This window comes from Panthera leo, chromosome D1 (assembly GCF_018350215.1).
Source record: "Panthera leo isolate Ple1 chromosome D1, P.leo_Ple1_pat1.1, whole genome shotgun sequence".
NCBI lineage: Eukaryota > Metazoa > Chordata > Mammalia > Carnivora > Felidae > Panthera > Panthera leo.
Genome location: NC_056688.1, coordinates 58,264,553 through 58,288,828, shown reverse-complemented (window position 1 = coordinate 58,288,828; position 24,276 = coordinate 58,264,553). Strand labels below are relative to the sequence as shown.

The 24,276-nt window shown below is 55.1% G+C and overlaps 1 protein-coding gene across 2 annotated transcripts in view; it reads left to right on the top strand.

Annotated features, from left to right (window-relative positions):
* The first annotated feature begins 331 nt into the window (after positions 1–331).
* The window catches only part of ARHGEF17 (Rho guanine nucleotide exchange factor 17), a 58,219-nt gene continuing 34,274 nt past the window's right edge, over positions 332–24,276 (top strand). The window contains exon 1 of one of the 2 annotated variants that reach the window (XM_042905375.1): positions 332–3,935. In XM_042905375.1, the coding sequence (XP_042761309.1) occupies positions 723–3,935 (3,213 nt within the window). In that variant the 5' untranslated portion in view covers positions 332–722. The remainder of the gene's footprint in view (positions 3,936–24,276) is intronic. The other variant, XM_042905376.1, reaches the window with a different exon arrangement.

Sequence of the window (24,276 nt, the reverse complement as noted above, 5' to 3'; positions counted from 1 at the left end):
GCGCAGCCCCGGCTGTATGTCAGAGGATCTGACCACACTGAGAGCTTTCGCGTGCCGGAGGGAGTCCTTGGCGGGGCAGTTCGGCCTGCTGGGTTCCAGAGGGGCTCCTCTAGAGGGTTACTTCGGTCTGCAAGTGCTCAAGCAGTCTTCTCTTTCAGCTCCTCCCCGATTCCCTCCCCCCTAACTCCCGATTCCCAGCCTCGCGCGCGACCGGAGCCCACCCCCTCTTTTGGGCGCGAGGCCCCGCCTCCCGCCCCCTTTCCTCAGCCACAAAGTTTATTTGCAACAAAAGGGAGCGAGGAGCTAGCAGCCAAGAGGGAGGGAGCGGGAGCCGGAGCGGGAGCGCGAGGGGAGGCAGGCAGGCCGGCTGGCGGGCACGGAGCCGAGGAGCAGAGCACTGGGATCCTGCCCGGACCGGGCCGGGCCGCGATGCTCCGAATCGCACCGGCCGAGGAGGGGGCCGGTCCTGGGGGTCGGCGCTGAGGCGGGAGGGACCGCGCTGGATGGAGCAGATGCCGCCCGCGGCCTCAGAAACTTGAGCCGCAGCAGATAAACCTCTGCTTGGGTCTCTGCGCCCTCTCCCCGCAAACCCCCTCACACTGCTGCTGCAGAACCCAGGCCTTCGGACCCCGGCTGCTGCGCTCCTTTCGCGGCGAGGGCGTGGGGGGGGGGGTTGGCCACGGCTCCCCGAGGCCAGCCCCCCCAGAGTGAGTGCTGCCACCATGGCGGACGGGGCGCCCCGGCCCCCGCTCTATCGCAGCGTCTCGTTCAAGCTGCTCGAACGCTGGAGCGGCGGGCCCGGACCGAGGGAGGAGGCCACGGACACCCCCGGGCTGCGGCGCCGCGCCTCGTGCCGGCCGGCCGCGACCGTCCCGGGCCAGCCCTCCCGGCGCGTGTCCAAACTGGCGTCGGGGCCCCCGGCCACCCCCGCGCAGCCGCGCCCGCTCCGCAGCCTCTCGCCGTCCGTGCGCCAGCTCTCCCGGCGCTTCGACGCGCCGTGCCTGGACGACGACCACTCAGGGGCCCGAGACGGGGGCGTCTCCCCCGGGGCCGCGGAAGAAGCGGCGGAGGGTGCCGCGCGCGGGGCCTGGCCCAGCGTCACCGAGATGCGCAAGCTCTTCGGAGGCCCTGGCTCCAGGCGGCCCAGTGCTGACTCTGAGGCCTCGGGAACGCCCAGCCCCGACGGTGCCGTGTGGGAGCCTCCGGCTCGGGAGCCCCGGCAGCCACCGACGCCACCTCCTCGGACGTGCTTCCCCCTGGCTGGCCTGCGTTCCGCGCGGCCGCTGCCCGGCCCAGGGACCGAGGGGAGGAGGCAGCGGCAGCAGCAGCAGCAGCAGCAGCAACAGGAGCGGGCGCAGCGTCCGGCGGATGGTTTACATTCTTGGCATAGCTTCTCCCAACCGCAGGCCGGGGCCCGGGCCTCCTGCTCCTGCTCCTCCTCCATCGCCTCCTCCTATCCTGTCAGCCGCAGCCGGGCTGCCAGCTCCAGCGAGGAGGAAGAGGAGGTCCCGCCGCCGCCGCCGCCCGGGGCTCAGAGTCCGGCCTACCACGGAGGCCACTCCTCGGGCAGTGAGGAGGACCAAGACGGTGAGGGTGGCCACCGCTGGGAAGGGAGGCCGGGACCCAGGCCTGGAAGCTCCTTCTTGGATAAGGACTGTAGGCCACACAGTTATGGGTTAAATCTTGGCAGCATGGACTCAGCAGGGGGAGCCAGGAGTCCTGAGCCCTCCAAATCTCCAAGAGCCCCTAGTGAAGAAGGACCCCGGGAGTGGGGTACTGGCTCGCCTCCCTGTGTACCAGGTCCTCAGGAGGGACTCCGGCCCATGTCTGACACTGTGGGGGGAGCTTTCCGCGTGGCCAAGGTGAGCTTTCCCGCATACCTAGCCAGCCCAGCAGGCTCCCGTGGTAGCAGCCGTTATTCCAGCACGGAGACCCTCAAGGATGAGGACCCATGGGCTAGTCGGGGTTCTGGGGGCTGGGGCATGTATCGCTCGCCTAGCTTTGGAGCTGGAGAAGGTCTCCTCCTAAGGCCCCAGCCTCGAACCCGCACCAAGGGACCTGTGGGCACCACGAGGGCATTGCGAGATGGAGGATTGGAGTTGGACAAGAGTCGGCAGCGGAAGTCCCTGTCGAATCCAGATATCGCCTCCGAGACCCTGACGCTGCTTAGTTTCCTTCGCTCCGACCTTTCAGAGCTGAGGGTCCGAAAACCCGGTGGGCGCCCCAATGATCTTGGGAGCAGACCCTTGGATGGCAGAGACTCACCAGCAGCAAGTGGCCCCTGCGGACAACTTGGGCCCATGCCTGGCCCATCCGCAGCGTCACCTGGCACCCGGCCCACACTCAAAGACTTGACGGCCACTCTGCGGAGGGCAAAGTCTTTTACCTGCTCTGAGAAGCCTGTGGCCCGCCGCCTATCCCGCACCAGTGCCCTGAAGCCCAGCTCCTCGGAGCTCCTGCTGGCAGGCCCAAGTGCCGAGGAGGACCCACTGCCCCTGGTTGTCCAAGATCAGTATGTGCAAGAGGCCCGTCAGGTTTTTGAGAAGATCCAGCGAATGGGTGCCCAGCAGGATGATGGAAGTGATATCCCCCCTGGAAGCCCTGACTGGGCGGGAGACATGACCCAAGGGCAGCGGTCCCAGGAGGAGCTCTCTGGCCCTGAGTCTAGCCTGACAGATGAGGGCATTGGGGCAGACCCTGAGCCTCCTGTTTCAGCTTTTTGCAGCCTGGGTACCACAGGGCTGTGGCGACCCCTTTCTTCATCCTCAGCCCAGACCAACCACCATGGCCCTGGGGCTGAAGATAGTCTGGGAGGGTGGGCCCTAGTGTCCCCTGATACCCCTCCCACACCAGGTGCCCTCCGCCGGAGACGGAAAATCCCACCTTCAGGCCCTGGTGGGACTGAACTGAGCAATGGAGAGGCCGGGGAGGCCTACAGGTCTCTGAGTGACCCAATTCCACAGCGCCACCGGGCTGCCACCTCTGAGGAGCCCTCTGGGTTCTCCGTGGATAGCAACCTTTTGGGCTCACTGAGCCCCAAGACAGGACTTCCAGCGACCCCACCTGTGGATGAGGGCTTGACCAGTGGCCACAGTGACTGGTCTGTGGGCAGTGAAGAGAGCAAGGGTTACCAGGAAGTTATTCAGAGTATTGTTCAGGGGCCTGGTGCCTTGGGGTGTGTGGCAGATGACAGGGTTGCTGGCAAAGCCCCCAAGAAGAAATCTCTGAGTGACCCCAGCCGCCGTGGGGAGCTGGCTGGGCCTGGATTTGAGGGCCCTGGAGGGGAGCCCATCCGAGAAGTTGAACCCATGCTGCCTCCGTCTAGCAGTGAGCCCATTCTTGCAGAGCGGCAGGCAGAACCAGAAGAGCCCAGTCCTGCCAGGGGCCGGGCGCAGTCTGAAAGGGCCCTACTCAAGACCCCACCTGCCTCCTCCACTGCCCACCGTGACTTCCACCTTGACCCTAAACTGGCTGATGTTCTGTCCCCACGGCTCATCCGACGTGGTTCCAAGAAACGCCCAGCCCGGAGCAGTCATCAGGAACTACAGAGAGAGGAAGGCAATGAGGACCAGACTAACAGCCTGTCTCGGGCCCGACTGTCCTCCAAACACGTTCGCCACGCGAGTGTGCCCGCCACCTTCACACCTATTGTGGTACCTGAGCCACCGACTTCCGTTGGCCCCCCTGTGGCTGTACCAGAGCCCATGGGCTTCCCTGCCAGAGCCCACTCCACATTGCAGGCACCATCACTCGAGGATGTCACTAAGCAGTATATGCTGACCCTCCACCCTGGTGAGGTTCCTGCCCCAGTACCGGTGGATATGCCTTGCTTGACCCCTGTTGTACCGCCCTCTGCTGAGGCCAAGTCCCCTGAGGCAGCCAGGGCTCCAGATGAGCCTGTCCCAGCCAGCAAGTGCTGCAGCAAGCCACAGGTGGTGAGTCCTTCGTGGGGGGCTTTAGCGGTGGGGCCAGAGAAGGGCCATACGCACTGACTCACACAGGAGCCTTTTGAGTGTGCTCATTAGGTAGGTGCCCAGGTCTAAGGGGGCTTCTCTGGTCCTGGAAGTGCCCAGATAGTTTTAAGAATGTTAATGACACAGGGCTCCTGTCTACTCAGGTCCCAAAGGCTTGTGCGGGTGCTGATGTCAAAAGTTCTTGTCTGCTTCGAGGTATTCTTGGTGATAATTACAAAAGGTTTCATCTAGTCCTTAGCTATTTCTCAGGGATTGGTTTTAGAGATTCCTGTCTGATTCTTTTTTATAAATACCCAAGGAGGTGTGAGAGTCTTTCCTGAGTCTTACTGTCCTATCGGCCAGCCCCTTTCTAGGATGTTAGGGTTTGGGGCCCACAGCTGACATAGGTCTGTACTTCCTCATGTGGTTCTTCTGTGGCAGATCAAAATGTGGGTTTGTTCCTGGGCCTGGGAGAATTGGAGAGGTACAGGCATTACTGATGGAGGAGCAAAGAAGATTCCATAAAGTACACTGGTGGCCCTGGCCTTTCTCTGTGACCCAACCTCTCCATCTGTAAAATCACGGATTGTGGACAAGGTGCTACTTGCCTCCATCCAGCTGGTGCTGCACAAATTTGACAGTTCATAGGTTGGAGTTGAGGCCCTCTTGGTGCCTGTGGTCTGCCAGAACCTCTTCTGATTAGAGTGGGGGCTTGTAGGGGAGGGCAGGGACAGAGAAAAGGCTGCTGAAGCGCTGCAGACAGGGGCCTTGAGAGAGTTTGGGAGTGGTTTCAGCCCCCACAGGCAGGGCTGCCTCTCTGGGTCAGGGTGGGAGCACTGTTCCACCATCCTGCCAGCTCTCATCTCTCCCACCCCACCCCCTTTCTGGTGACTGAAATGCTTCCCCCTTCCTCTGCCAGACCCCAAGCCCTGGGGACTCAATCTTTCTGAGGGCTCTCCTTCTGCCTTCAGATGTCCCTGGAGTTTTGGCTGTGGGTTTAGATAAGTTCTAGGTGTCATGATGCCCTGGCATCTGACTTAGAAGCTAGATTCTGGGTGTTGGGTTCTGGGCCTAGTGTGGGGATGGCTCAGGGTTATTTCAACCATGGCCTGCATTCCCACTGTGTTGTGGGCCTGTGTGAAGAGCCTGGAAACCCTAAACCCTGGACTAATTTGGTCACTCCCAGTTCCCAGCACTCTCACGGCCCCTCTGAACTCTTTCTTTGTTTCTCTTTCCTTGTCTCTGTTTCCCCCTGGTCCTGGCTCTGGTGTCTCTCACAGAGACCACAGAGAGAGCCAGCAGGCAGGGAGTGGGGAAAAGGGAGCCTGGTAGGACAGCTCTGATGCCCCTAATTTCAGAGCCAGCTGTCTTTGGAACATAGGGGTGGGGGAGGGCATGAGCAAGGGCAGCTCCTGCCCAGGCCCCTTCCCCAGCTGCCTTTCCCATATAATTATCTCCTCTGGGAGCCTTGAAGGCTAAATTAGGGAAGAAGGCAGAAATGAACCAAGGGACTCAGGGAAACTGGTGGGGGTGGGGGTGGGGGAGATGCTCCTGAGAAGAAGCATTAAGACCCAGAGAGGAGGTGGGAGTTTTTGCAGAACAGGTGGCTTTTGGCCTGCCTTCCTTCATATTGTTTGCCTGTCCCACCCAACTTCGGCAAGAAGCTTAGCCCCCTCCACCACCATGTCTGTCCATAACACAGGCTTCTCCCTGTCCAACACAGAGCCTCTCTCGGGCCTCCAAAGCTTCACCTACTCTAGCCCTCCCACTTTTGTACACCCAGCTTGATGTCCCCTCTTGCCTTGTAGAGGAGAGAATGAGTGAGACTGTCTTTGGAAGAGCAGAGTTTGAGCCTAGGCTCCAGATCCCATGTGGGCTAGGATCAGTCACACCCCTGCTCTATACCTCACTTTCCCCTTCTGTAAAATGGGGGCAATGAGGGTAATGGTTTCTGGCAGGCTATTATACGGTGAGTGGCTGGTGTGATCACTTCCTCCCTGGGGGCAGGAGAGAGGGAAAAAACAGGCCCCACTCCCCCCTCTGCCATGCCCGCAGCTCTTCTCAGTGACCAGCCTGGCCCTTCCTCCCTGCCCCCTACTGGTTTTTGAGCACAGGGCTGGGCACTCTGAGCCTCAGTATAACCTGGTAGACTTGAATTTGGTTCAAAAGAGATTCACCATCCCCTAATTCCCCAACCTCTTCATAAAGCCTGGAGGTTCTCCTATCTGCTAGCCTCAATCCCTTCTGCTATCCCCTTCCTTCTGCCTCCAGGAAGATGGGGAGCAGCTGTTCACCCCCTCCTACTGGCCTCCACGGAGGAGACAATGTTGCCTTGTTTCAGGCCTGGGGCTCCAGTCACGCTCCCTGGGCTGTGGGTGGGGATGGTGTGGTGTGAGCTCCAGAATAAGAAGGGAAGAGAAGAGGCTTTCACACTTTGCTGATGAGGCAGAAACTAGGCTGAACCCAGCCAGGGGCTAACAGGAGAGTCCCTGGGGGGCAGAGGTGGCCCCTGACCCAACCCAGGCTTTGAGGAGTCCCTCAAACTCAGGTCTCTCCCAGCCCAGAGTCTCTATTTGCCCTCTGCATGGCGTATCCCTATTGGGAGCAGGTGGCCTGGGTACCAGGCCTGGCTCAGCCTCTAACTTGCTCTGAGACGTGGACAGTCATCTTGGCCTCGATTTTCCCATCTGTACAGTGGAATGTTAGACTGCGTGGTCTCGAAGCTCTGTAGGGAAGACAGCCTGCAGAGTGGTCAAGGGAAACAGGAAGTGTTGGAGTGTTGCTGGAAGAGAAAGAAAGCTCTGTGCAACAGCTGTGAGAGCCTAGGAGCCCAGGGAATGAGGAATAACTCGTGGTCATTTTGTTCTCTGAACACCTGCTTGCGTATCTGCTGGGAGCAGGCAGAGCTGTTGGAGCCTCCGTGCCCTGCCCTGCCACACCCCTTGTCATTTCCACTTACACCCACAATAGCCTGGATGATCAGACTCTTCACTCCAGTGCTTCCCCTACCCTGGCCTTCAAGTACTGAGTCTTGTAGCCCAACTTTCTTCCCTCAGGAACTGATACCTGAACACATTTGACAAATGTGACAACTATAGCCCAGAAACAGGAAACGACTTGTGTCTCAGAATCCTAGATGGATTGACTCACAGAATTTTAGCATACTGGACTAGCAGTTAACAGTGGCTAACATTTATTAAGTGCTTACTATATGCCAGATACTCGGAATGTTTCATTCTTCAGATGTGGAAACTGTGAGAATCTTCCAGTGCTGGATTCTTTGAATTGCAGACTGTTAGATTCCCACCGAGTCCTAGAATGTCAGTGTCTTAGAGGTGAAGGAGCCAAAGGGATCCCTGTTTCTTGGTGGGACTGGCCTGCCATCTGAGTAAGGGGCGTACAGTCAGGGGGTACCTGGGGCGTGTCACCTGCATAACCCTAATAGCCTGAACACCTTCCCGGTGGTTATTTAATTCACTGGGACCTGGAGGTGGAGTGGAACGAACTTTGAGACTCAGTTCTGAGAACACTGGGTCTAAGGTCACATGGCAAGGCAAGCCACAGCTGGGCCCAAGCACCAAACCCCTGCCCCAACAGACATGCCTCCCCCGCCACCCCACCCCGGCTTGTCTGACTTGCCCGGCTGCAGCCCTTCATCACCTTCCTTCTCTCTGTGTCCCCTTGGCAGGGAACCCATGGGGGTGGGAGTTCTCTCTTTTCCCTCCTTGGCTCTTTGCTGTGATTTTTCCATGGAAACTGGTTCTGGGAGGGGAGGCAATTAGGACATTTGGAGTTCTGAGCGATACCAAATATCTATAATTAAATGTCTTGTCACCCAGAGGAGAGTGGGATGGGGAGGGCAGGCAGAGGGCGGTCCCTTTCTTCTGTTTATTCCCCCCTCTCCCACCCCCAACTCCCCCCCCCCCCCACCGCCCGGCCGACTCCTTCCTAAGGGCCCTGGACTATCGGAGGGAGTACAGTCCAGGAATGGGTCCCCCACTAAGAATGGAAGAGTTGGGGGATGGACCAGGGTTGAGTCTGACATTTTTCAGCCCCACATTTCCAGGACCAGCTGGGTTTGGGAGGCTCTGTCCCCAGCACCCTCCCAGTGTAGGGACTTGCCCTTCCTGCTTCATTCCTTTCCATCTGTGATCTCAGGCTATACATGCTGCCCCACGATGGGGTGGAGGCACCCCCAGTCCTGGGGAACCAGACACTCAGACCATTCAGAATCTAAAAGCAGACTTAAGGGACTGAAGGATGTTGAAGAACTGGTCTGGGGGCTGGCAGGGGAGACTTCTTAGAGGTGGCTATGCCTGGAGCCTGGCCTTGAAAACTGGAAGAATCTGTATAGCCAGAGAAGAGAGGGAGGGGTTCTAGGAGGAGAAGGGCACAGTGATGAGCAAAGTCTAGGAGACAGGAAAGACATGACAGGTTGTGTGTGGTAGGAGTTTCTATCAGAGACTTGGGTGACCCATGATAGAGCAATGCATTCATCCCTTTAACAAATACTTACTGAGCTCCTAGACATACCAGGCACCCTCCGGGGCCCTGAGGACACAGTAGAAACAAAACAAAATCCTGGCCTCATGGAGCTTCCAGACTAGTGAGGAGACCTCACTAGGGGCTGGGGAGCAAAATAAAGTAGGTTAAGGGAGCAGAGAATGACAGGGAGAAGGTACTATTTCAATTTTTTAAAAAAATATTTTATTGATTTTTGAGACAGAGACAGAGCATGAGCAGGGGAGGGGCAGAGAGAGAGGGAGACACAGAAACCGAAGCAGGCTCCAGGATCTGAGCTGTCAGCACGATGCGAGACTCGAACTCACAGACTGAGATCATGACCTGAGCTGAAGTCAGATGCTTAACTGACTGAGCCACCCAGGCGCCCCGAGAGGGTACTATTTTAGATCAAGAAGTCTGGGAAAGCCTCTCTCAGGAAGTGAGATTTGAGCAGAGGCCTGGAGGAAGTGAGAGAGCAAACCAGCTAGCCGTCTCAGGGAAAGAACATTCTGGGCAGACCAGCTAGCCATCTCAGGGAAAGTACATTCTGGGCAGAGAAGAACAGCAAGTGCAAAAGCCCTGAGGCAGAAGCGTGTTTGAGAAGTTATCCAGAGGACCGTGTGGATGGAGCAAAGTAGGAGATGAGGTCAGAGAGGTCAGGGAGGGTGGAAGTGGGTCAGGGTTGAGGTAGATCTCATAGGCCAATAGGAGGACTTCAGCATTTACTCGAAGTGAGCCAGGGCAGGCACTTTGGGAAGGTTGTGAGTAGAGCAGTGACCTGATCCGACTTAGGCTTTCACAGGTCTGCTCTGGCTGCTCTGTCGGGGCCCACGGTGGAAGCAGGGAGGCCAGTAAGGAGGCCACTGGAATATCTGGGTGAGAGCTGATGGTGGCTTAGGCTGGGACAGAGGTGGTGGGGTAGTGGGTTTCTGCTGCAGCCCAAAGGTTTTGTGAGGGACTGGATCCCAGCGTTCAAAGTGAACACAGAGCTACTGTGGCACCCATTGCTGGGCAGTGTGTGAGGGGTTGATTAGGGTGGGGAGGGGGAAGTTGATAAAGTCCCCAGGGTGTACTGGGGCTGTAGGCTGCACTGACTGCCCCCTGCAGACCTACATTGGCTTGGTTCAAAACACAGGAGAGGGGAACCACCACAGGGCCGTAGTGAGGACAGCCACAGTGCCATATCCCACTGGTGTCTCCTCTACAGCCACCATGACACCCATCAGCTCCAGCTTGCATTTTCCTGAGACCGGGAGCTCATGCCACCCCATCTGGTCCTCCGGCTAGGTGGGCATTGCCATGGTCCCAATATATGGATGAAGAAGCAGGCCCAGAGTGGACAGAGGTTTGCCTAAATGCCCTGTGGCTCAAGTATGGGATTTGGCCCCAGGTATCCTGACTCCCAGGCCATACGTTGGCCCCACAGAGTTCCCACTGAGCAGAGTTGGCTGGAATGGCTGTGTTAGGGTGGGGGAAGGGGGAGCCCATGTTTCCCAGAAAGGCTTGAAGCCCTGGCGTACTTATTGGGAAATGTGCCCAGGCAGCCTGGCGCCTTGCTGGCAGGCCCTAAAACAGGGGCTCTGGGTCTCCTGGGAAGCAAGAGCCTATTGGAGCCAATGCCCCCGCCATGGGAGTTGATCCTCTCCCCCCACTTCCACCCTAAGCCTCTGGGGCATTCCAGGGGTGGACTGAGGCAGAGGAAAACTGCCAGGCTGCTGGGCCCTGGGCAGTGAGTGAGCCCCAGCCCATGACATGCAGGGGCCTGGAGCCCCAGCCAGGGTATCTGAGCTCCAAGAGGGGCATCTATGACCTCCCCCTCCAGTAGCTGTGGGAGGTCACCAGGAATGACTTGGTAGCACATAGAGGCTGCACTAGGGGTCAGGAGATGGATTCTGGTCTTAGCCTCTCCATTTTCCTTGTGTGTGGCCTTAAATAAGTCCCTTCCCACCAGAGCCACAGATTCCTCCATGCTCTTGGGCACAAGGATAAAACCTCCCCACAGGGCTGTTGGCAGGGGCAATAGCTTTCCTCAGTAGATCCCAGTTTGTAGACTGAAGTGCCATTAGGCTGCTGAGGAGACTGAGGCTAAGTGGGGCTGGGCCTCACCAGGTCCAGCCCCCAAGCCCTTTTCCTTGCCACCAGCTGCCGTTCCAGGCTCCGCCACACACACAGATGAGGCTCTCCCCACACTTGTGGCAAACTGGGGGGCTTAGTCTGGGGTGATGCTGTTGCTGCCAGGATTTTAAAAGTTGGTCCAGGGCATGGGGCCGTCCCTGGGCTCTGAGACTATCCCTAGGCAGGGAGAGAGTGCGTGCGGAATCTACACAGGCACCTGAGGTCAGAGGGACATGAGCTGATTCCAGTCTAGGCTGGCAGACAGGTGGTATATTGGTTTCCTGTTGCTGCTGTGGCAAATTACTACACATTTAGTGCTCAAAATGATACAAATATTATCTTACAGTCCTGGAGGTCAGAAGAAATGGGTTTCACTGGGCTAAAAATTAAGGTGTTAATAAGGCTGTGTTTCTTCTAGAAGCTTTAGGGGAAAACCCATTTCCTTGCCTTTTGCAGCTTATCGTGTCTGCTGGAATTTCTTGTCTTGTGGCCCCTTCCTCCTTCTTCAAAGCCAGAAGCATCACACCTTCAAATCTTTCTCTCACTCTATACCTCCTGCCTTACTCTCATAAGGACACTGGTGATTACTTTCGGCCCACTTAGATCATGCAGGAGAATTTCCTCATCTCAAAATCCTTAATCGCATCTGCAAAATCCCTTTTGCTATGACAGGTAACATATTCACAGGTTCCAAGGATTAGGACATGAACATCTTTGGGAGTCATTATTCTGCCCACAACAGGTGGACAGAGGGGCCAGGCTGTTGGTTCCTGAGACCAAATCCCCCCTAGGTGCTGGGCATGAGGCAGAGCCTCTGAACACAGGCCCACTACATCTATTGTACATTCATTTCTTCCGATGTTCATTTGTCAATTGTCATTCATTCATTTTGCAGTCAATTGTTGAGACCCTTAATGGACAGTAGGGACACACAGGGAAAGCTGGGACATCATCCCTGCTTACCAACGCTTTTCAACAAGGGTGCTAGTCCCCTGAGGTGGGTGGGGTCGAGAGGTTGGCTGAGCACTGGCCTGGTGGGAGAGGGACAAAAGTGGGTCACTTATGGATGGGCTTGGTTTTTAGGGGTTGCTGGCCCTGAGCTTGCTGACTAAAAATTGGGATGAAGCAGCTTCCAAGAAGGGCAGTTAGCAGAGGATTTAGAGGCAAGGCAAAGAGGGAAGTTGAGGGTCTAGGGAGGGAGTGGGAATTACATCTCTGTCAGGCTGCTCTAAGTGACCTTGGATGAGGAAGAGCTCCCTCACCTCGTGTGCCAGGAGCTCCATGTTGGGGATTGGTGACCTGGTGCTGTTGGACCAGAGGATCTGTCAGGTTCCTTCATGGCCTGAGAGGCCGAGGTGCTTCCCAGAACATGGTATGTGGAGGGTAAGGAGCACTGCCCAGATCCTTTCATCCCCCAGGCTGGCTTTGAGACCCAGGGCAAGCATTTACAGACTCCTCTGCATTGCCCCCTCACTCCCCCAAGGATTATTGTTGAGATTAAATGAAATCATGCCAAGAAGACTTGACACATAGTAGGTGCTCAAGAAGTGTTAGTTCCTTCCCTCATGACTGAGAGGCTCAAATGTTAGGATTCTAAGATTCTAATAGACATTGACTCTGGAATGCTCAGCATCTCTTTCCAGCCGTGAAGCAGAGGACAGAGCTCTGGACAGGAGAGCAGGTAGGGTCCTGACTGGGTAGGGTCAGTGGCCCAGTAGCCTGGGACTTTGGAGGGGGCAGGTGGGCAGAGAGAGAGGGGCTGGGCATTTGGGTGGAATCCAGCTCCCCCTCTTCTTTTGTTACCACCAGCCCCAAACTGGGAGGCCTAACAGAGCCAGAGCCCTCTCTGGTCAGAGCCCCAGACCCATTTGAACCTGCCTCTGAAGCAGGGTTCACAGCCCTTCCAAGCCAGGGGGTCTGAGGGTCTATGTGCCTGGTGGGCTTTGGGGTTGGACTGATAAGGGTTGACATGTCAGAGTTGACTCTAACTCACTCATTGGGTGAAAACTAACAAGTCATTCTATCTCAGCTCTGAGCCTTAGTTGCCTGCCCTGTCAGTCCAGGACCCTAGATTTAGAAGCTCTCAGAACTGTGGCCACTTTAAGGGCATGTGCTTTTGAGATTGCCAGTTAAGAGTGTAGAATCTTGTGGTTTCAGGATGAAGGATTCTGTTTTTTTCCAGGAGTCCATACCTCTTAGCTTGATTTTGTTTGTACATTTGAGATGGTTACTTCTTGGTTCTGAGATTCTGGGGCCAAGGAGAGGCGGGGCAGGTCCTGGGCCAGTAGGGGAACTGTGTTGGAGGGGGCCAGGCTGAGGGAGCAAGCACCAGGTTGGTGTCTGTTTCCTGTTTATTGGTTCCCAGGGGGTGAGCAGGCCCTGCCCCAGAGCAGCATGGAGCAGGAGGGAGGGAGGCGGGCTTGGAGGAGGGGGGGGTGGTCCTGGCTGCCAGCCAGCCTCACAGTCTGGCCTTCTGGGACTGTTGAGACCCCTCCCCCTGAGCCCCCTTGAACAAACATCCAGTCCTTTCCCAGGACAGGGCACTGAAGGTCAAGGAGCAGATGTGGAAGGGAAGGGGTGGTAGGACAGGAAGGGACCCTTCCCCCCCCCGCACCCCCCCCCCCCGGCCCCTCAAAAATCATACTGACTCCATCTTTCTTGGCTGCCTGTGTTACTGAAGTCTCACTTCTGGTTCCTCACTGTTCCCCTCTGTCTCTCCCTGTCTCCTTGGTGTGGGGCATAGTGGTGAGATGTCCAACTTCTTGGTAGGCTAGGAGGCAGGAAGAAGAAGAATAGGGACAGGGCCCTCAATGCCAGGAGGTCTGCCTGGAAGGATCTTTAGAAACCAGCGATGTCTTCTAACCATCCCTTACCCTAGCATTATTCAGAGGCGACGGGAAACTGAGGCCCAGCAAGGGGAGGGGTCTTGTCCAAGGTTGAGCCATAGTAGACCAGGAGCAGCAATCTGCCCTGTGCGCTTCACTGCTGTTCCAACCCCAAACTTGGATTGCTGGGTGTAAGGGGGCACTGGGAATTCTTGAGGGGGAGGGTGGCATGGCTCACTTGGCATTTTAGGGAGTTGGACTAAATGAGGCAGGAAAAAGAAGCCTCGATACATGTCTGCAGAAAGGTCTCTGACCAGAGCACACAGGGAAAGGCTGTGTGTACAAGAGCCAGGTTGAAGGCCTTTAGTGCCAAGTTAAATGACCTGGGCTTTGTCCTGTGGGCAGTGGGGAACCATGAAAGCTTAGGAGCTAAGGAGGAGCAGTGCCAGATGGACACATTAAAAAACATCCTCTGGTTATGGACTGGAGAAAGCAGATGATGAGAAGCCCAAGCTAAGGGGTACAGGTGATGTAGGGATGGAGAGAAAAGGATGACTAGGGAGATAATTTGGAGGTAAAATCTGGCAATTTAAATTTAGGCTCAGGGGCCCTATTAGAAACTGGGGTGGTGGGGGGTGGGTAGTGGGGCCCATCTCCCTTATTTGAGTTAGAGAACGCGGCAGTGGAACAGAATGCAGGGTCCTCTGAGCAGAGCAGACCATTCCTCTGCATTTGTAGAAGGGTAAGGGGGCTCTGAGCCAGCTCAGGTCTTTGCCGCTGTGCCCCATAGGCGTCCTATCTAACTTCAGTCCCTCCTGCTGCAGCGGAAGTGCCTGCTTCTCAGTGGGGTCACCAGAGAACAGCAGAGCTTCAGGCTACACCCCCAATCCCACTCCTTCTGGGAGTGGCCTGGGTAGGGAGCTTGGGGGGATGGGGAGAAGGGGCAGGCCTGTGCTGCCTTGCTAGCTATGACCCAAGACCAGTCACTCAGCCTCAGTCTCCCCATCTGTCAAGTGGGAATCCTAGATGTGGTGGAGTCCAGGAAAGCTCTGGACTGTGCAGGCTCTCGGGAGCTGGCAGTAGAGCAACTGGTGTGTGGACAGGCAGGCCATCTTGCTAGCAGTGCTTACAGTGGGGCCTACAGTCAGAGACAAAGTATCCTTGTGATATTTGTACCAGACTCCAAGACAAGTGCTGTTCTGTGGCCCTGCAGTCCTAGAGGCCTTCGTGGAGAATAGGGCAGGCTGTAGGGAGAGGAGTAACTCAGATTTGGGGCCTGATCTGAGCCTCAGTTTCTTCACCAGATGCCTAAGTACCCTTCTAGCTCCTTGCTGCGCCTGGGTCTCTTTTCCCCTCCTCCTGGACCAGAGCTTTCAGGCTTCTCCCCAAGGCCAGCGGGGGCGTTGCCTGGGGCGGGTGAGGAATTTCCGAGGGAACAGCTAAATTCAGCCCCGCACTAAAAATAGTCCTGGGCCTGGCCCCAAGGCTAGAGGAGGAGATGGGGGGGGAGGGGGGGGGATGGAGGGAGGAGGGCGGGGCAAGCCCTTATCCTGCCTGCCCCACCTCTTCACCTGGACCCAGGGCCTGGGCTGTGGAGGACCTCCTCCCTTGTCCACTTCTTACATCAGGCCTTTCCCTTACTGGAGTTCTGGGCTTTCTTCTCTCCTCCCTTCTCTGTCCTTCTCCCTGCCTTCCTCCCCCAGCCTCGCCCCTTCTGGCTGTGTCTCTTCTCTATATCTCCCTGCCTCTGACCGAGCCAGACAGAGGCCCCTGGCCAGGACCAGGCCTTCAGAAGAGGGCCTTGAATAGGGAGGTGTCCTCTTGGCATCCCAGCCTAAGTATCAGGAACCACCCCCGGCTCCACTCACAGATATTGCAACCCCTTTCTTCTGGGTGGGGCAGGGTGGGGGTGGCGAACGAAAGAACTCAAAGGTTCTGGGGTGTAGAGATGTGGGTGGAGCCCCTGGTTCATCCCGTAACCCAGTGCATGGTTCTGGTCAGGTGGCTCCACTCTTGCCAAACCCTCCTGTTCCTGGCACACGGGGCATCAAAACACATTTATTAAATAAATGTCATGGAGAGAGTGGGGAAGGCAGGAGGAGAAGAGCTGGGCCCTGCCCTTGGGGAGTTCCCAGGCTACTCTGAGCTCTTCCCACCCCCTAGATCCAGCCCTGTTTTGGCTCTGCCCCAGGGATCACAGGCCTGAGCATCCAGGCAGGTGAGAGCCAGCAGATGGGCAAAGGGTGCTGTCCCAAGCCAGTACTGAGTTGGGGTGGGAGGGGGGAACTAGACACTGAGGCCCAGCAAAGGTGAGGTTCCTAGCTCAGGTCACAGAGCTCAGAAGGAGAGACATGGTGGTACTGGAGGCTAGCCTGGCCTCACTCCAATGCTGCAGGAGTGAATTTTGACTAATTTAGCAGGGAGATCAAGGAGGAAGTGGATGGAAAGTCTTAGGAGGTCGAGCCCACGGTATTTGACTGAATATGGTGCGACTCATGGCTGAGGAGTCACAGGTAGTGGTAGCAAAGCTTGTCAAGCTCTTCCTGTGTGCCAGGCACTGGTCTGAGCACTTTCCATGCATTCACTCATTCAATCTCACAACTACCTGTGGGGAGGTGCTATCATCCTTGTTTCTAGATGAGCCTGAGGCAAAGCATGATAAAGTACTTTGCCTGGGTTAGGGAAGCTAAGTGGGGAATTGTTGTTGAAACCCAGACAATCAGGTTCCAGGATCCATGAACGTCACCCACCCAGGCTCCTGGCTGTCAGGACTGCCTGGGTGGGCAGTGGTGCCATCACCAAGGTGACTATGTGGGAGGAGAGAGTAGATTCCTCTTTGCACATAGGAAACCCACTGACTGGATTTGCAGCACACAGTCCTAGCCCCAGGAACTAGCACATAGTGGTTGCTCAGTAAATACTAGTTGAATGGCTTACTTGCATATGAGGGCCCCTTGGGGTGCAAGAGGAGGTGATGGGCAGGCAGAGGGAATGAGTATTTCCTCCCACCACCTGCCCAGAGACCTTTCTCTTGGTGCTGGAGTGCAGCTGAGGTAGGTGCTGGGCTCCCTGCTTGTAGAGAAAGCTCTGGGTTGGAAGGGCGCTGAGATGAGCAACAGGCAGGGGAAGGAGGGGTGGGTAGGGGCAGGCCAGGCAGTGCTGGCGCGGTCCCGCCTGCAGTATCTGGAAAGCAGATCTCTTGGGCCATGGCCGGCGTGACTCAAATGGAGACAAAAAAACCTTCCATATTTGGACAAAGAGCCCAGAGAGGCCCGGACCCGCAGCCAGCCCAGGCCGCCTCCCCCCACCCCCGTCTCCCTCTGGGCCCCTAGCCCTGAGCCCTGTCCCATGAGTTTAACTCTTGGGCCTCAGGCAGCACTGTGACCTCCTCCCCTGAGTCATAGGGCCACCTTCCATGTGGCCAAGCCTGGGCCCTGGGTGCTGGAGAAGAACCACCCAGCGTTGGACCCTGAGCTTGGGGTGGAAATGCAGAGAGGAATCCTGGCAGATCCTGCAGTTTAGAAGGATCACAAACAATTCACATGCCATGGGGTGAGTTGACTGTAGACCCCCACCTATCCCAGCATCGGCAAAGCAGAGGTACACAACACGTAGGCATACGTGCGCGCGCGCGCACACACACACACACACACACACACACACACACACACACACACATTTCTTTTCAATTCCTAGCAGACTTCTGTATTCCCAAAGACATTTATGCAGATATCAGCAGTGAGGACCCAGCCTGAGAACCTCTCATACGTTCCCTGGAGCAAGCTTTGATGACAGCAAAGTTGGAGTAGATACGGGCAGCCAGATGTCAGCTTAACAAGTAATGTAAATAGTCATTATCCCTCTGGAGCGATGCAGATGGAGCAATTCTTCTCTGCACCGAAACCCCTGAGTGCCCAACGTGTGAGCTGGGTTGTGCAGTGGATGCCAGAACCAGGTGAATGGGGAGAGGGCCTCAGCCCACTTTCTGCCTGGAGTGGGACCTTATTCCCAGGGGGAGGACCCACATGCTTACTGTCACTGGTGGAGTAACTGAGCTGACTACACAGCTTCCCCGGTTTTTCTAATTAGCCCTGGTAATTAACTCTGGAATCAGCCTGGGTAATATGTGTGGAGAGCCCAGGGTAACCTTTAAAATTCATTTCCATTGTCACCCACTGGTACCTACATGGGCAGGGTTAGCATGTGGGCTATAGGACAAACAGAAAGAGGTTCCTACCCCAGGAAGAGGTGGGGAGACTTGTCTGAGAACTGAGGATCAGAAGGAGGCCAAGGTGGGTGAGGGTCAGGGAGGCTAATGTGGCTGGAGCCTTGAAGAACCAGCAGGACTGACTGGCAGAAACGAGGCCAGGCCTTTCAGTCAGAGAGAACCAGGAAGGTAGAGAGGCCTGTGACGGAATGGTGTGTCTAGGGTGCCATGGAAGCTCCTGATTTGTGGAGAAGTCAGGTGGGTCCTGGGGAGTCTAGAAGGCCAGACTTGAAAGTCTGGGGTTCATCTCCAGGAAGTATTTCCAAACTCTTAGGAATAGTGGAAACCTTTCTTCTATAGGACAGGTCAGCTTGGCACCTGGTTGATTTAAGTGAAGGTGGGGGCATGTCTGCCCTCTTGATCACGTCTCCCTCCATGTACTTCCATGGAGCCCCCTAGGACTTAGGCAGAGGCTGCCTCTGTTTGGGGCAGATGGGCCTTGGCATAGGGGTTGCAAGCAGGACAAGCCTCTCCCTTCAGGGAGCCTCCTCCGGCTCAGAAGTTCAGCCCAGCCAAGCTCCCCGGGGAAGGAACAAACCCTGTTGGGACCATGTTTCCAGAAGTATCCAGGATGATGGAGCACCCCACCTTGGGGCTCCTATGAGCAGGCAATGTCCCCCAACAGGGGCCTGTAGAGCTGGGCTCTACCTGATGGGGAAGATGACCTTTTGGATGGTGGGAAGACCCTGATTGTTGACTGCTGCTGCCTGGGAAGGTACAGGCCCTTTGAGGGGGGTAGGAGTTAGCAGCTAGCCATGATCCCAGTATGGGAATGCTGTCTGGCTCAGCTCCATCACTGACTCGGGACGGGGGGGGGGGGGGGCAGCGGGCAGGTAATTTAGGTTAGAATTGGAAAGATTCCCCCAGAGCTCAGAATAAAAGGAAATGTGAACGGACATTGGCAGGAGAAAGCCTGAGCTCTGAGCCTGGCAGATCCAAGGCCCTTCAGAAACCAGGCTTGGCCCATCTCGGGCACTAGCCTACCTGGCCTGCTACACAGCTTAGGCTCCCACTTCTTTGGCCATCAAAAACATTGGATGAGTCAGAAATTGCCAAGCATAAAGACAGGATGATGCACCTCGCAGAGACCAGCATATGCCAAGGCCTGGTGTGTAAGAGTGTGATGGGTTGGAGGAATTACTATGGCATGAGCATCATGCAACCAGAGTATGATACAGGTGGGTAGAATTTGACTTGATGCTGATGGGTCAGCAAGGGCCAGTTCATCCAGAGTGTTTGGGGTCAACCTGAGTGCTTACACTTGATCCTACATCCAGCTGTGTTGGTACAAATGGTTAGAACAGATTGGAGCCAGAAGTTCAAAGCCTGCTCTTCCTCTTAGCTATATGACTGTGAGCAAGTACTTAATCCCTCTGTGGCTCAGTTTGTGCTCCTGTAAAATGGGGATGATGATGATGACGTTCATTATAGGGTTTTTGTGAAAATTAAATGTGATAATGACTGTGGTGGCTGGGCTGGACCACTGACCACAGGGGATCAGTGGGAAATCATAAAGTTGGAAGGAGAGAGAAGGTGGCCTGGCCTGGCCTGGCTGAGGAAGGGCCCCAGGGATGGGGAGAAGTGGATCGGATCACCAAGAATAGCCTAGAGAGTCACCTGTGGGGGAAGGGGACATGCTGAGTTCCCTGGGAGAGGCTCAAAACATCCCCCCCAGGCAGCTGCCATAGGAAAAGAGCTAAGGGGCTTTGTGGAGGTGGGGTGGGGGTCTGTGGGCTTGGGAATCTGCTGGATTCTCCCTGGCAGAAATTCCCACCCTGCTATAAAGTTGCCTATGGATGATCTCACTTTACAGTCAGTATCTATGGCCCAGAGAGAGACAAGATTGCCAGGGTTGCCCAGCAAGTTCTAGCCCCAAGTCCTTCATCTAGGCTGGGGCCTCATTTCCAAGCTTTGGCTGGGTGGAAGCCTAGCCCTGACGTCACTCAACCTGAGGAGGCGTGGGGGCGCTAAAGGAGCAATTTGCCAGTTCTCTGCAGAAAGGGCTAGGGGCTTCCTCTCTGGCTGCAAGGTGGGCAGGGAACGTGTCCTGTATGAGACCACAGGTGACACGGGAATTGTGCAAGAGGAGACCGCCTGGGAAACTGAAGAGAGAAAGCAAAGACAAAGGCTTCCAACGCAGCGTCCCAGAGCAAACCACTTCTTTCATCTTGTTTTTAGTCACCGGGAGCCCCCTTGGGACCTGGTCCTGTGCGTAGGCTGGAAACACAGGGCAGTGCCCAGGGGTGATCAGAGGCTGCTGCCCAGAGGCTGGGGGAGCCCAGAAAGTCCACACTCTGGAGGGGGTGTACAGAAGGGACAGTTTCTGAGAAAAAGGCCAAAGCTAAGCTTTTGATGGATGAGAAGGAAGATGAGGGTTGCAAAGGCTGTTCAAAGCTGACCCTGGAGCCTGGAGCAGGCAGCAGGTGCCAGATTGTAAGGTGAAGTTTTTAAAAATTCAATGTAGGTATTTAATATTTTGAATAGATAATATAGTCACATGGTTAAGAAAAACCAAAAAGGGTAAAAAGTCAGGGCGCCTGGGTGGCTCGGTTGATTGAGCGTCTGACTCTTGATTTCGGCTCAGGTTGTGATCTCATGAGCCCTGCGTTGGGCTCCACGCTGCCACGGTTTGGGGTTCTTTCTCTTTCCCTCTCTCTCTGCCCCTCTCCCCTCAAAATAAGGACATAAACTTGTTTAAGAAAAGGTAAAAAGTCTGCTTCTCACCAGCTGCCTAGTACCTACCCTGTCCCACCCAGGACACCCCGTTATTAGTTCTTGTGAATCCTTCTATATGCAAATACCAGCAAATGCACTGTCTTTCCTTCACTTTCCACACAGAAAGAGGCACACTGTTCACACTATTGTCTACTTAATGAGATCTTTTCCCAGATCTTGCTTTATCAGTGCTTTGAGAGCTTCCACAGTCTCTTCTTGTGCTGTGTGGTGTCCCATCACACAGATTACCACATCTGTATTTAGCCACGCATTAAAGGATGTTTAGGATATTTTCAGTCTTTTCCTGTTACAAATAGTGCTGCAGTGAACAAGCTTCTTCAGAGCTTATTTTGTACATGGACTGGCATATGTTTAAATGTTTTTTTTATTTTTTATTTTTATTATTTTTTGAGAGAGAAAGAGAGAGAGAGCGCGCGCGCGCGCGAGTTAGTGGGGGAAGGGCAGAGAGAGAGGGAGACACAGAAGCTGAAGCAGGCTCCAGGCTCTGACCTGTCAGCACAAAGCCCAATGTGGGTCTCGAACTCATGAGCCATGAGATCATGACCTGAGCTACAGTTGGACGCCCAACCAAGCCACCCAGGCGCCCCTAAATTTTTTTTAACATGTATTCATTTTTGAGAGACAGTGAGAGCAGTGGAGGGGCAGAGAGAGAGGGAGACACAGAATCCAAAGCAGGCTCCAGGCTCTGAGCTGTCAGCACAGAGCCCAGTGTGAGGTTTGAACCAACAAACCATGAGATCACGACCTGAGAGGAAGTCAGACGCTTAACCGAACGAGCCACCCAAGTGCCCCTGAACTGGCATATGTTTAGAGCAATTTCTTAGGGGTTGAATTGCTGGGATGAAAGGTATATGGTTATGACTTTGATGCTTTACAGAGGGGTCCATTACCAGAGTAAGAAGCTTGTTTCCCCACAGCCTCACCAAGTGGGACCTGCAGTATTTTCCCAGTCCGAGAGGTGAAATGGTATCTCAGGGTAGTTTAATTTGCATTTATCTTACAGTAAGGCTGAGCATCTTTCCAGATGTCCAGGAGACATTTGGATTCTCTTTCAATGAATTGTTCATATCCTTTGCCCATTTTTCTCTTGGGTTGTTGGCCTTTTGTTTACCGATTTCTAGGAATCTTAGTATTAAGGGGTTTATTATTTTCTGGGTTATGAGTTGTAGATATTTTTTCCAGATTTGTCACTTGATTTTTGACTTTGTTTATGGTATATTTTTACCATGCAGAAGGTTTTGTTTTTATGTGGTCTACTTTATCAAGCTTTTATTTTAAGACTTCTGTATTTGGAGTCACATTTAGAAAGGCCTTTCCCACTCCAAGGTTATAAAGCAGTTTCCCCATGTTTTCCTCTGGTGTTTTATTTTTTCTTGTTTTGTTTTACATTTAAATCTTTGACCCATTTGGAATTTATCCTGGTGTGTAGTGTGAGTTATGGCTCCAACTCTATTTCTTCCCAGAACTGGAGTATCTTTTCCAGGTGGGTGTGAAGGCCGGAGGCTGTAGCTATTGAAGGTCAATGGCAGAGTGGTGAGAAGGGCTTGGGGCAACAGGAGTATAATGTGATAGACAGAGATGGGGCATAGGCTGGTGCCATAGCATTCTCAAAGCCTCATCTCTGCTGTATGACATTGGACAAGTCCCATCCCCTCTCTGGGCCTCGAGTATACCTAGAGTATAGCCGAAGGGGCCCTGGATATCACCCTGAACCCAGGGCTGACTGTGAGGGAGGAGATGGCCAGCAAGAAGGACTGTCCTGAAGGCAGGGGCACAGAGGGTGGTGGCCATGGATCCAGCACCCACTGAGGCTGGGCTGAAGTGGAGGGGGTTGGGGGGCTGGCAGCAGAATTGACAGTGTTCCTGGAGTGGGCAGGCAGGAAGACAGAGAGGGGCGGGCACCCATTTAAAAATACCTACTGCAGCCTGGCACTGCAGGCAGGGGTGGGGGGCAGGCCCTCTGCCAGCCTTCCGGATCCAGGAATGCTGAGGGTTGCTGGGGCAGGCACACACACTGTCAGTTAGTTGTCTGAGGACTGGGGGCCCAGCCCAGCTGTAGCCATATCATGGAGGTCCTCTTCCCTCCACCATGCAGCAGGCATCCTTGTCCTCTCCAATGGAGAAAGAGGGACAGACCACCCTCTTAGGGACTACTCCTGGTACTGCCCTGGACTTGCTGTGTGACCTGGGGTCAGTCCCTGTCCGCTGGGGTCTCTATCCATCAAAAGGGGCAGTTGGACTTGCCTGGTGTGCTTCTGCCATCCCTGGCCCTCACCCAGATTCCAGTTTGGGTTCAGCTGGGAGGGAAGAGCTTGAGGTCCTTACCTCTTCCCCCTTTACAGATGGGGAAACTGAGGCCATGGAGGGGACCCTGACCCCTGCCCTGCCATTGCTCTTCTTGGCTATCTTGGGCCTCTGGACCCTCCTCCCTGCCCCCACACGGCCTGTACCAACTCCCCACCCCCACTCCTGGGCCCCAGTGGTCAAATTCCAGGGCTGCCATTGCCATGGCAACAGTGGGCTCACAGGGCCCCTCCTCTCAGGGTTCTCTACCAGGCTGTTGTCCAGGGAGGAGGCAGAGAGGGCCTCCCGCCCCTGGGGGACTAGAGGGGTTGGGGGTGGGGTAGGGAGGAGGTCAGACCCAGCTGGTTTCGCATTTGTTTTCCAAAGGAGAAAATGGAAAAGGCACAAAGTGCTGCCGGCAAATGCTACTCTGTTGTTATCCCAGACACAGTGGGAGGGACAGAGGTGGTCACCTGGGCTGGGGACAAGAGAGCCACCTAGAAAGCCTCTTCCAAACTTGCACTTGGAGAATCGCCCCATGAAGGGTCTGAGACCAAGGTTTTTAGAATGGGAGATGGAAGATCCTTCCCCAGGTCACCAGCATCCAGTGCTAATGCTGCCTAGGGACTGAGGGGCCCGGCCCATCTTGGGCTTTCTTCCAAGCAGACCTGCCCCATTGTGGAAGGAGTTACCATGGTACCATTGGAGGGGGTGAGCTCCTGGGCCCTGGGGTTATACAAGCAAGGACTGCCAGGGGATGCTTACCCCGGGAGTGGGTTGGTCCACTTGACCTCTGAGATGACCTGCCTTCTGAGGTTCTCTGGTTATTCATAACCATCCAATATTTATTGAGAGCTCTGTTCCACACACTGTGCTAAGTAAGCCCTTTATATTCTGTATTCTATAGATGAAACCGTAGCACAGCTGTGGGCCTCCTGGAGGTTGGGGCAGCCACCAGCACAGTGTAGTCTCTGTATATGTACATATACATCCATATGTATGTCTGCGTATGTATATTTTGTAACGTGGAGATGGTGCAGTATGTATGCTTCTTGCTTCTTTCACTTAATATTACACTGGACATTTCTCCGTGGCATTTTAAAGAACTCCATAAGTGCATGATTCACACAGCTTTGTGGTCACTTCCCGCTGTTGTGAAGAAGGCAGTGTGAGTATCCTTGTCCTCTTCTGCTGCTGCTATCCCCTGGACTAGAAGATGCCTCCTCTCCTGCACCGAGGAGTAGATGTGGATATCCCGACCCTGGGGTGCCCTGTGGGCACAAATCCTGTCTGCTATGAGACCTTGAGCCCAGTCCTTAACTTCTCTGTGCCCATCTCCTCTTATATACAGCAGGGTAACAATAGGGCCCACCCAGGAGGCCTAGCTGCAGATTAAAATAAATACTTGTAAACAGCATGAAGGAACACCTCCAGATAGATTAACTTCTATTTGTATGCTATTGCTCTCTTTTTGTCCTAGGCACAGCAGGTTAGTGGCAGAGGGGAGGATTTGAGCCCTAGCCTTGCCACCTCAAGAACCTGAGCAAGTTATGACTCCCCACTGAGCCTTGGTTTCCCCCCTGAGTTGCTGTGA